The sequence below is a fragment of the Rhinoraja longicauda genome, chromosome 26 (genome assembly GCF_053455715.1).
Source record: "Rhinoraja longicauda isolate Sanriku21f chromosome 26, sRhiLon1.1, whole genome shotgun sequence".
NCBI lineage: Eukaryota > Metazoa > Chordata > Chondrichthyes > Rajiformes > Arhynchobatidae > Rhinoraja > Rhinoraja longicauda.
Window position 1 is genome coordinate 15,031,173 of NC_135978.1, and position 13,220 is coordinate 15,044,392.

A 13,220-nucleotide genomic window follows, 5' to 3' on the forward strand; every position below is an offset into this window, starting at 1 on the left:
GATGTATTGGGTGCGGAGGTTGGTGGGGTGAAGGATAAGGACCAGGGGAACTCCTTGTTCTGTCCGGGGGGGAGGAGGGAGAGAGAGCAGAACTATGGGGCACAGAGGATTGGCAGGTGAGGCATCCATCTAAGACAGCAGGGGGAATCCACGAAAGCAAAGAGTGGGGATAAATGGGTCCCTTTCGGAATGGCAGGCAGTGACCAGTGGGGTACCGCAAGGTTCGGTGCTGGGACCCCAGCTATTTACGATATACATTAATGACAGATGAAGGGATTAAAAGTACCATTAGCAAATTTGCAGATGATACTAAGCTGGGGGGTAGTGTGAATTGTGAGGAAGATGCAATAAGGCTGCAGGGTGACTTGGACAGGTTGTGTGAGTGGGCGGATACATGGCAGATACAGTTTAATGTAGATAAGTGTGAGGTTATTCACTTTGGAAGTAAGAATAGAAAGGCAGATTATTATCTGAATGGTGTCAAGTTAGGAAGAGGGGATGTTCAACGAGATCTGGGTGTCCTAGTGCATCAGTCACTGAAAGGAAGCATGCAGGTACAGCCGGCAGTGAAGAAAGCCAATGGAATGTTGGCCTTCATAACAAGAGGAGTTGAGTATAGGAGCAAAGAGGTCCTTCTACAGTTGTACCGGGCCCTGGTGAGACCGCACCTGGAGTACTGTGTGCAGTTTTGGTCTCCAAATTTGAGGATGGATATTCTTGCTATTGAGGGCGTGCAGCGTAGGTTCACTAGGTTAATTCCCGGAATGGCGGGACTGTCGTATGTTGAAAGGCTGGAGCAATTAGGCTTGTATACACTGGAATTTAGAAGGATGAGGGGGGATCTTATTGAAACATATAAGATAATTAGGGGATTGGACACATTAGAGGCAGGAAACATGTTCCCAATGTTGGGAGAGTCCAGAACAAGGGGCCACAGTTTAAGAATAAGGGGTAGGCCATTTAGAACGGAGATGAGGAAGAACTTTTTCAGTCAGAGAGTGGTGAAGGTGTGGAATTCTCTGCCTCAGAAGGCAGTGGAGGCCAGTTCGTTGGATGCTTTCAAGAGAGAGCTGGATAGAGCTCTTAAGGATAGCGGAGTGAGGGGGTATGGGGAGAAGGCAGGAACCGGGTACTGATTGAGAGTGACCAGCCATGATCGCATTGAATGGCGGCGCTGGTTCGAAGGGCTGAATGGCCTACTCCTGCACCTATTGTCTATTGTCTATTGTCTACTAAAGAACAAGGACATCTCGGATGTCCTAGAATGGAAAGCCTCATCTTGGGAGCTGATGCGGATGAGATCCATTCCCATACTGACCTTTCTGTCCTGGGCCTCCTCCATTGTCAGAGTGAGGCCTCATGCAAACCCACCTCAATACTTTTCTTCCAGGTTATGTTTTTCCTTGGTTATATGGCCAAACTTTATGTAAAAGTGTAATGTGCCTGCTTCAACATTCTGACACACCCTTGAAACGCAATATCAAAGTCGTGGTTTTATTGGAAATGATGAAGATTTTGTCTCAGTGTTCAGTCTGCACACTGCATGATGCACTTTTCTTTTTAGTAGTGCAGTCTTGCTGGTTGCAACACACTGGGGTAAATTCCTCTGGCTGCTAAATTCATGTAATTATTCATATATCTAAGATACACGGGATGACGCATGGATCAGTTGAATTGCTTCCTTCGATTTACTGGGGTTCTGACATGAAACTTTCTTGCACATGGGATGTTCGTGTTGTGATCTTGACTCTTTATACATAGTCCACATCTGTTACTTTCTCTTTAATCCAGCTCATCAACCTGGGCACGTTTGAATAAATCCCCATGATGTCCTGTCCACAGATGGTCGATTTTCCAAAACTGACGATGCCAATCTATGGATGGGTCATGAAAAGTTGCATGTTAGTTCAGGGTGGGATATGCAGATGCAACCAACGCATCTGCTTTGATCTGTCGTTTTCACACCTTACCCTTCCATATCTCTAGGCTCTCAGTCTGAAGAAGGGTCTCGACCCTAAACGTCACCTATTCCTTTTCTCCAGAGAGGCCGTCTGACCCGCTGTTAACGTCTATCTTTGATTCTCTCCTGCTTCCTTTATTCCAAAGGAGCCATGTCTAATTTCAACTTTCCAGACTTTACATAGGCTTCCTTTTTCTTTTTGATTAATTTTGCCACGTCTCTCATTATCTCATCGCATTACCATGCCAGGTTTCTTTAATAAACATTCCCAGAAAGCAATGGATGTACACTTCACGTGACCGTGAGCTGCCCACACCAGGATATACTGGGTGCTAATTGAATTAAAAAGAAAAACTGTGAAGTTTCTTACTCAATGAGGCATTATTTCTCAGCTCACTCACAACCCACTTAGAATTAATTTTTAAAAAATCACACAAATCGATCCAGTAATTGAAATAGATCAATGTAAAAGTAACATAAAGAAATAATGCCATTACATTTGAGTTAATTGCATTCATTTCAAAATAAATTTAATGAAATAATTCATCAAAAACAATTAGGAGGTGAAATCTGTCAGTGGTCATTCTGAATATTTCATGCTTCAGTTATCTAAAGTAGTTGAGATCAAGTACCTGGATCCACCGGTGGTTTCTCTCCAAGACTAAGGGCCCACCAGAGTCTCCTGCCAAAGACAGTGAGGAAAATAGTGAGACTTCATCAAGCAGCGGTAATACTGTTCATCTGATTCAATCCTATTTGAGGGATGAAGTGGTATGTTCTACCCCACCGGATCTCAGAGAGAGCCCAGCACTCTTCCCGGCCCTTGAAAAAGGGAGGGACTCTTCCCTTTGGTCCTAGTGTCTTTGTGGAATGGGAGACTTTCTGATGGTGAGGTTAAGGATTGGAAACCCCTCCACCCACCTCATTAGCTAAGCCCTGCTTCACCTTCATTGCTAACAGTTCGGCCACAGCATTCCAATGGAGAAATACCGCTGAGGCAGTGTGATGATGAGTAGGTGAGGAGGTTGGGGATGGGCAAAGATAATAGAGCAGAGCAACATAGACCACTCCACCCTAAAAACCGTGGTATTTCATGGCGCCATTTTAGTAGGCAGAAACTTGCAGAAACATTTTAAAAGAAAAATAATAAAAATCTGTGAATTGATAGATGAGATATATTCTGCATTTTTAATGGAATCATCACACATACTGTTCGCCCACAACACTGATAACACTGCGAGAGGCATAATGGACGGCGGGTTTTACCTACTAAAATGGCGGACGTTTCGCTCCGTTACGTACTACACTTCAGTATAGGCGATTTCAATGGAGTGGTTCATCTTGAACTTTAGTATCTTTGGGGATGGGGAAGGTGGGTACAGAGAAGAAACCAAGAAACTTAGGTCTCCAGCCCGTTTTTCCTTCTCCTCGTGGCTTCCCGGTTTGTTTTCTCTTCCTCTTTTGGTCTCAAAACCCTTTTCCTTCCTCTTTTGCAACAGCTGGCCAGCACACTGACATGCTGCAAATCGCTTGCAAACCCAGTGGTTTAACCATTCAATATCCACGGAATACCAACATCCAAAGACGTACAGGTATGTAGGTTAATTGGCTGGGTAAATGTAAAAATTGTCCCTAGTGGGTGTAGGATAGTGTTAATGTACGGGGATCACTGGGCGGCATGGACTTGGAGGGCCGAAAAGGCCTGTTTCCGGCTGTAGATATATGATATGATATGATATGATGTCAAAAACCAGAAGGACTAGCTAGAAACAGTTGGCGACAAAACCTCTGTGCGAATATCACTCCCTACAATAAAGTGGGGAAGTGAGGTTTTGTGAGCCGACACTGTAGGAGAACTCACAAAGTAACCGGGTATAGACTCATATTCCTTCAATTTCTTTATCGTTTGTCATTCTTTACTCCACCCCCACCAAATAAGCTTGGTTGAATCCAGGAGCAACAAAGACCCTGTTACAGTAGGGCGGCATGATGGTGTAGCAGTTCATGCAGCTGCCTCACAGGCCCAGGGATCCATGATCAATCCTGAGTTTGCATGTTCTCTCTGTGACCATGTGGGTTTGTCCCCTTGTGCTCCAGCTTCTTCCTGCATCCCACGGACATGCTGATAATTGTACTATTCTAAGTTACTCCTTGGTGTTGGTTGGTCGAAAAAATTATCCAAGGGAAGTTAATGGTGATGTGTGAGATCACAAGACAAGCTGAGATGGCACTTCTTCACCTAGAGAGAGGATACGCCTGGTTTTATATTTCCGAAGTGGCTCACAAAGCCACTGTAGGATCCACAGATTCTTCTAGAGACAGGAAGATCTCCTGATGGGTGATTTTTTAACAAAGATAATCAGGTGGAAAATCACCCTATGCTTCATTGATTAACCTGTGTGTGCGGGAACAAACACCCTACAGCTATGAATAACTGGGAGGCAGAGGTCAGTGTGAGTCAACGTTGAGACTCAACTTGACATTAGAATGAAGTCGTCTGATACTCTCCTTTGCAGGGCAAAGGTTGATGGATGGAAAGGGGTTAAAAGCTACACCAAACTTTGTTTCAGAATGAATTTGAGCCATTCTACTTGATGAAAACTAAGGGATTTGATTAGGTTTATAGTCACAAATGATACAGCATACAAACGCCTCCTTTATTTTACACCGACCATCCATCATCTATTTTACTCAACTCCAGCACTAATCCCATTCCATTCTTGTCACATCCCATCAAGCCCCCCCCCGCCACCCCCCCCCCCCCCCCAATTCTACAACTAACCTACAAACTAGGGGCAACATACAGTGGACAATCAACTACCAAACTGCACGTGGGAGGAAATGCAAGTCTTAGTGAGAACATGCAAACTCCTGATATACAGCACCGGAGGTCAGGATTGAACTTGGGTCACTGGAGCCGTGAGGCAGTGGTTCTACCAGATGCGCAGAGTGTGGTGACGGAATTGCATTTCTGTTCAGAGTCAATTCCTTCAAAAGAATTGGTGGACTCAGGAAGGAAAGACTTACCTTTGCAGCTGTCTGCCTCCCTCCCTCTCGCACAGAACATGGTGTCCGTCAATGGAAATGGGGAATCACATGTAAGACGATTCTACAAAAGTAAGGAACACTCAGCGTAATCCGAGAATGTGCGGCACGGTGGCGCAGCGGGAGAGCGACTGCCTTACAGCACCAGAAACCCGGGTTCAATCCTGACGAAGGGTGCAGTCTGTACGGCGCTTGTACGTTCTCCCCATGACCTGCGTGGGTTTTCTCTGAGATCTTTGGTTTCCTCCCACGCTCCATAGACATACGGGTTTGTAGGTTAATTGGCTTGGCTATAAATGTAAAAAAATGTCCCTCGTGCGTGTAGGGTGTGGGAGGAAACCGGAATGTGGGAGGAAACCGGAGCACCCGGAAAAAAACCCAGGCGGTCATGGGGAGAACGTACAAACTCCGTACAGACTGCATCCGTAGTCAGGATTGAACCCGGGTACCTGGCGCAGTAAGGTGGCAACTCAACCCCTGTGTCACACTGTCTAAATCGGAAATGGTCAGTTCTGCCGAGCATCGTTTCGCTTCGCTTTTTTCCTTTATCTTTGTATATTCTGGCCTGCTGGGCACGACACACGGCCTTACTTTTAGCCACACATTACACAGACCAACTAATCGAAGCTGATCTTTACTGCGTCTTAACGGTCCGATTAAATCATCTGAAGGGGTCTGGAGAAGGGTCTCGACCCGAAACGTCACCCATTCCTTTTTTTAACAGAGATGCTACCCGATCTATTCCTCTCATGATTTTATATGCCTCCATAAGATCACCCCTCATCCTCTTGTGCTCCAAGGAAAAGAGTCCCAGCCTGCTCAACCTCTCCCTGTAGCTCAGACCCTCAAGTCCTGGCAACATCCTCGTAAATCTTCTCTGTACCCTTTCCAACTTGACAACATCTTTCCTGTAACATGGTGCCCAGAACTGAACACAATACTCTAAATGTGGCCTCACCAACGTCTTATATAACTGCAACATGACCTCCCAACTGCTACACACAGTACTCTGACTGATGAAGGGAAATGTGTCAAAAGCCTCTTTGGCCACCTTATCTACCTGTGATGCTAACTTCAAGGAACCATGCACCTGCACACCTAGATCCCTCTGCTCTACCTGCTTCTACAGCAAGAAGCTACGTTCCATGGCATGTGTGTATTTATTCGTTTGGTCACGCTTTGCGAAAAGAACTTGTGAGTGAAAGAGGTAGGAAAAGGGGCATTTAACGATGTACCTGAATGTCTATTTGAGCGTGACGCAGGTCGAGACTCGATATCTTTGAAGCTTTCCTGTAGTATCCCCACCCAGTCACGTAACCCGAGAGCTTCAATGCCATACTTCCACCGGAGCCTGTCAGCCTCACATCTGAGAACAAATATTCATACAATGTTCATCTCCAATTTTCCAACCGAACTTGCAGCATTATTTGAATGTACAGAGCATATGGCATCTGAATCTTTCGAATGCAGGAACTGGGCATTGTGTGTCCAGACCTCAGCTTCCCAGAATCACTCCTCTCAGCTACAAAGATGATCTCAGAAAGTTGTTAAACTTTGTAACGTCTCCTCCTCAAAGGCTGGTGGAAGTCTGGAGAAGGTACAGTGGAGGTCTGCCTGCATGTTAAATGGGCAAGAGCAGCCATAGTCTGAAAGATGCCATCGCACAAGCAAGACAGCCAATCGAAGCCCTGTGGTCCTATCACATCTCGGCATGGATGGAGGTGGACAACTAAACAGCTGAAGGCAAGACCATCCACACTCTCAATAATGGTGGGGGCCAGCTTGTGAGTGCCAAAGAAAAGACTGAAGCATTTGTAGCCAGGTTAAGCCACAAGTGCCAAGTATTCCACCTCAGCTCCCACTTGACATCCCCACCATAATTTAAAAAAAGTAAATCAGCCACGATCGAATGATGGAGCAAACTTGATGGACCGAATGGCCTAATTCTGCTCCTATGCTTTACGGTCTTATATTGAGAACTAGCTGAGAGCACTAGATGCAGCTAATGGTATGGGGCCAGACAACGTCCTACCTGTAGCACTGAAGACTTGCACTCCAGTAACATGCACTTCTAGGCAAGTTCTTTCAATATAGTCACAACAATGGCATCAACTCAGCAAAATGGAAAGTTGCCCAGGTATGCCCTGTTCACAGAAGACAGGACAAAGCGAATCCACCCAATCGGTCTACTCACAGTGATGAAAGCTGTCATTGGCAGGTCTGCCATTAGCACTGACTCACCAATAACTAGCTCATCAAAGCCCATTTAGGTTTTGGCAGAAGCATTCGGCTCCCGACCTCAACATCAGCTTTGATCCACACACGAACCAAAGAGCTGAACTCCAGAGGTGAGGTGAGATGAGAATGACTGGCTTGAGTCCAAGGTGATATTTGATCAAATGAGACAACAAAGTGCCCTGACAAAAACAGGTCAATAGCTATTAACAGGGAAAACACCTAATTGGCCGGAGTCAGACTTTGCACAAGGAAGATGGTTGTGCTTGTTGGATAGCCAATCATCCCACCCCCAGGACATTAGTTGGAGTTCCCCAGGGCAGTGTCCTGGGCCAACTTTCCTCAGCTGTGAGCAAGATATGCTCCACTCATGCAAGTTGTTGCAACACCACTTTGCAAGAACGATGAAGGGTTCTAGTGCCTTGCCCCCAGGTGCTCGCTTTGGAGGGAGTGCGCTGTAGTTTTACCAGAATGATACATCGTTCAAGGGATAAATCGTAAGAACAAGAAACCCATCTGTAATTGTATCGTATGCCATGGAACTAGAATTTGATTCAGGCTATCAAGTGGAATTGACAGTGTGACAGAGAGAAAGGTCAAAGAGAAAAAACGGACAAAGGACAAAGAGAAAAAAAAATCATAGGACACGGGTTTAAAGTGAGAGGGGAAGACTTAATAGGAACCTGAGAGGCAATCTTTTCAGTGAGTGATATGCTATCAACAATGAGTACCAGAGGAGGTAATTGTGGCAGGTACAATAACAGCATTTAAAAGACACTTGGACAGGTACATGCATGGGAACGGTTCAGAGGGGTATCTAGTACAAGCAAATGGGGTTGGCTTAGATAGGGCATCTTGGTTGCATGGACAAATTGAGCCATAAGGCCTGTTTCCGTAGTGCATGACTTTCTGACTCTATGACCTGGGCCACTGGGCTGATTGAAGACTAGGTCTAGGAATGAAAGATCAGGTTTTCAGGATGAAGACACTTTCACACAACAAGGGAGGTGGCAGTCAGCGAATGGCATCTAATGATAGCAAGTCTATCCGAGATAGACTTCTGTTACCCATAGGTGTGAAGGGATATGGGGCAAGCTACACAAGTGTTCTGTGGAGTGGAGTTACAGGTTGGCCATGACCTAACTGAATAGCAGAATAGCCCCAAGAGGTTAAAATGCCCACTTCCTCTCCTCATTAATAACTACTTCCGAAATGCCCTGCAAGGGGTCATGAAATATTTTCTCATATCAGGAATGCTATTTAAACAGAGTTGATATTGTGATAAGTGTACCTTAACTCAACAAATGAAATTTGCCAACAATAGGGTAGTTTAATTATATCCAGAGTTTAGGAATAAATTGAAATTTACAGCAAATATTACTTTTAAATTTAATCACATGTAAATCTGAAAATAGATGCTTAATATCGTACATATCTAATTAGAATGTGTCACCTTTATAAAGAGAGGAGAAAGGTGTGAGGGTATGTGCAGAGATAGATGCAAATTGCTTTCGCTGAGTGAAGTTATAATTCTCAGTTCACATAATGCGAGATTTCATTATCACAATAGCTAGATTCCAGGATGTATTAAATACCGAACAATACACAAAACCACTGCTGGCAAGGAAGGCTAAGTCCACTATTGGAGAGATGTATCGTTAAAGCTGGGAATACCTACAGCCTAACGTTATCAGCATGAAATGGACTAATCGTTATATAACACCTGATTTGACTTTTATTGATGATGTTTAATAGTTTACCTGACAATTTATACTAAAATGGAGATTTTGTGAAATCGCATTACCTTCAGATTGACACGCTTCATACCAATTGCCCCCAGGTGAAGGAAGCAGTTGTGCACTCCGCTTGGTGCAAGGCAAACAAACAGGTCTGTAAGACACGAGGCCAGGAGAAGGTTAATTCCACTGGAAGGAGGGCAGAAGGGGAGTTAGAATTACACAGTACCACCATTTTACCCAGTCATTCACTGGACAATGTCTGGTCCTGATGCAATCCCTGATACTTCTTCAACTTATCACTGGGAGACAACACACCACTCAGTAAAGTCTGGTGGTACAGCAGAAGAGATCTGAAAAGAACAACTGTTGCTACATTTGATTCTAGGCAGGAGTACAAAGCAGCATTGCCTCTCCCAACCTGCTTGAGATCAACCCAGAGCTGGAAACGTTGCAGATCAAATGATTGAACTCACGGTAAAATCATTGCAAGAGCCCTCAAGTACTTATCCATACACCTGTGGTCATTCCTTTGGCTGGCAGGTGGAAAGGTCAACATTCAAATAGGATCCCAATAAAAAGCGCCACTTAGAGGCTGATCATTATAAAGAAAGACGAGCGTAAAGTTGTGCCTCGTAACATTTGCTATTCTTGGTAACATCTTGGCCTGTTAAATACCTCACGTGAGAACTGTAGGTGATGGTTTCTTTAACCTTCAAAAGGGCAATGTCGTTATTCATCCTTGTGGGTCTGTTAAAGTTTTCATGTAAGATCACCTCTTCCAAAGACAATGTTTGCAAACTATTCCTCCTTCTGGTTGAACCTGAAACGTAAGATTCAACTATTATTTTCCTGCCATCGGACTAAATATTGATCTTTCTGTACAGCAATTAATAAAGAATCCCTTCCCCTAAAGTTTCCTCTAGTAAACATTCAGTTAAAGACGGCAGTGCTAGTATTGTATGAAGGCATAGAAATGTATTAAAGAGGAGAAATATATCCAGATAGTTTCCAGCAAATCATGGCTGCGGTATTTTAGCTTAACAAAATAACCCTCATCCCCCACTAACACTGGTGTCCGAACATGTGGCACACTGGTGCAGGGGTAGAGCTTCTGCCCCTCAGCGCCAGAGACCCAGGTTCGATCCTGACTATGGGTGCTGCCTGCATGGAGTTTGCGCGTTCTCCCTGTGACCACGTGGGTTTCCTCCGGGTGATCGGGTTTCCTCCCACATCCCAAAGACGTTCAGGTTTGTTGGTTAATTGGCTTCGGTAAAATTATAAATTGCCCTTAGCGTACAGGATAGTGCGAGTGTACGGGGTGATCGCTGTTTGGCGCGTACTCAGTGTGCTGAAGGGCCTGTTCACACGCTGTATTTCTAAAGTATCTCCAGAACAAGGGGCCACAGTTTAAGAATAAGGAGTAGGCCATTTAGAACCGAGATGAGGGAAAAAAAAATCAGTCAGAGAGTTGTGAATCTGTGGAATTCTCTGCCTCAGAAGGCAGTGGAGGCCAATTCTCTGAATGCATTCAAGAGAGAGCTAGATAGAGCTCTTAAGGATAGCGGAGTCAGGGGGTATGGGGAGAAGGCGGGAACGGGGTACTGATTGAGAATGATCAGCCATGATCACATTGAATGGCGGTGCTGGCTTGAAGGGCCGAATGGCCTACTCCTGCACCTATTGTCTATTATCTAAGTCTAAAATTTGTAGATTGGCCTCTGACTGGCAGGCGCAGACCCCTCCCCCCCCTGATCTTTACCCCTCTGCTGATCCCCTCTTCTGTGCAACCCCCACTGCCACCTTAATACTGGCTCGCAGCACTTCCAGAGGACGTTGCTGTGGGCTCATTTGTGTCCTCTTCTGGTCCCAAGGCATCACTACATAAGCAGGGGATTTTGTTCTGGGAAGCTGCCAGGTCCAAGTCACAAACAGTCACTCCCAAAGCAGAGAGCAGAGTTCACAAACCCAGCTCAGGTTCTTACCAAACTTTCTCCACTGTTTGCTGCACCATTTCCTAATCACAATTTCCATGACAAAATCTTTTCACAGTTACCTAATAAAACGGACAGAGTGTGCAATGTTTGTGCATCATTGTCTTCACGTGAGCTGCAGGGAGCTAGGGGAACAGTTAGGATAATAAGTTCATAAGTTCATAAGCGATAGGAGTAGAATTAGGCCATTCGGCCCATCGTCTACTCCACCATTCAATCATGGCTGCTCTATCTCTCCCTCCTAACCCCATTATCATGCTTAGCACTCTGCACTCTGATTTGTAAAAGTCTTTAACCCAAAACTTTAAGTCTGCTTCTCTTTTCACACATGCTGCCTGGCCTGCTGATTGTTCCCAGTACTTTCTGCTTCTATCTCAGAGTTCCAGCGGCTGTGGTTTTCTTTGATAAGGCTGTCTGCAGCCCACCAAACAGTAGTAGGGAGGTTGGGGATAGCATCAAGCAGGAAATTAGGGATGCGTGTAGCAAAGGTACAGCAGCAGTTATCCTGGGTGACTTTAATCTACATATAGATTGAGCCAACCAAATTGGTGGCAGTGCTGAGGAGGATTTACTGGAATGTATACGGGATGGTTTTTAAACCAATATATAGATGATCCGACTAGAGGGCAGGCCATCCGAGACTGGGTATTGTGTAATGAGGAAGGATTAGTTAGCGATCTTGTGGTGCAGAGCCTCTTGGGCAACTGTGACCATAATATTCTGCATTAGGATGGAGAGTGACACGGTTAATTCAGAGACTGGGGTCCTGAACTTAAAGAAAGGAGACTTTGAAGGTATGAGATGGGAATTGGCTAGGGTAGACTGGCAAATTATACTTAAAGGCTGATGGTGGAGATGCAATGGCAAAGATTTAAAGATCGCATGGATGAACTCCAAAAATTGTTCATCCCTGTCTGGCAAAAAAATAAAACGGGGAAGGTGGCTCAACCATGGATAACGAGGGAAATCAAGGATGGCTAAATCCAAGGAAGAGGCATATAAATTGGCCAGAAGAATCAGCAAATCAGAGGACTGGGAGAAATTGAGAACTCAACAGAGGAGGACAAAGGGGTTAATTAAGAGGGGGGAAAAGAGCATGAAAGAAAGCTTGCGGGGGAATATAAAAACTGACTCGAAAAGCTTCTTTAGATATGTAAGAAGGAAGAGATTAGTGAAGACAAATGTAGGTCCCTTAAATCAGAGGAAGGTGGATTTATAATGGGAAACAAGGAAATGGCAGAACAGTGAAACAAGTACTTTGGTTCTGTCTTCACTAAGGAAGACACTAACAATCTCCTAGAAATACTAGGGGACCGAGGATTTAGTGGGAGGGAGGAACTGAAGGGAATCCACATTAGTCAGGAAATGGTGTTAGGTAAACTGTTGGGACTGAAGGCAGATAAATCCCCAGAGCCTGACGGTCTGCATCCCAGAGTACTCAAGGAGGTGGCCCTAGAATTTGTGGATGCATTGGTAATCATTTTCCAATGTTCTCTCAACTCTGGATCAGTTCCTGTGGATTGGAGGATAGCCAATGAGACCCCACTTTTTAAGAAAGGAGAGAGAGAGAAAATGGGGAATTATAGACCAGTTAGCCTTACATCGGTAGTGGGGAAGATGCTTGTGTCGATTATTAAAGTTGTTATAGCAACGTATTTGGAAAGCAGTGACAGGATCAGTCAAAGTCAGCATGGATTTATGAAAGGGAATCATGCTTGACTAATCTTCTGGAATTTTTTGAGGTTGTAACAAGTAGAATGGATAAAGGAGAGCCAGTGGATGTGGTGTATCTGGACTTTCAAAAAGCCTTTGACAAGGTCCCTCACAAGAGATTAGTGTGCAAAATTAGAGCACATGGTATTGGGGGTAGGGTATTGACATGGATAGAGAACTGGTTGGCAGAGAGGAAGCAAAGAGTAGGAATTAACGGGCCCTTTTCAGAATGGCAGGCAGTGACTAGTGGGATGCCGCAAGGCTCGGTGCTGGGACCCCAGTTATTTACAATATGTATTAACGATTTAGACGAGGGAATTAAAGGTGACATATCCAAGTTTGCGGATGACACAAAGCTGGGTGGCAGTGTGAGATGCAATGAGGATGCTATGAGGCTGCAGGGTGACTTGGATAGGTTGGGTGAGTGGGCAGATGCATGGCAGATGCAGTCTAATGTGGATAAATGTGAGGTTATCCACTTTGGTGGCAAGAACAGGAAGGCAGATTATTATCTGAATGGTGTCAGATTAGGAAAAG

General features: G+C 44.9%; 1 protein-coding gene across 1 annotated transcript in view; it reads right to left on the minus strand.

Moving 5' to 3' along the window:
* Positions 1-1,479: 1,479 nt before the first annotated feature.
* Positions 1,480-13,220, minus strand: part of LOC144606407 (complement factor B-like) — a 48,374-nt gene continuing 36,633 nt past the window's right edge. The window contains exons 13-18 of the mRNA XM_078422459.1: positions 9,655-9,799; positions 9,045-9,130; positions 6,241-6,371; positions 4,988-5,069; positions 2,593-2,642; positions 1,480-1,874 (exon numbers count right to left, since the gene is read on the minus strand). Coding sequence (XP_078278585.1) covers positions 1,752-1,874; positions 2,593-2,642; positions 4,988-5,069; positions 6,241-6,371; positions 9,045-9,130; positions 9,655-9,799 — 617 coding nt within the window. The 3' untranslated portion in view covers positions 1,480-1,751. The remainder of the gene's footprint in view (positions 1,875-2,592; positions 2,643-4,987; positions 5,070-6,240; positions 6,372-9,044; positions 9,131-9,654; positions 9,800-13,220) is intronic.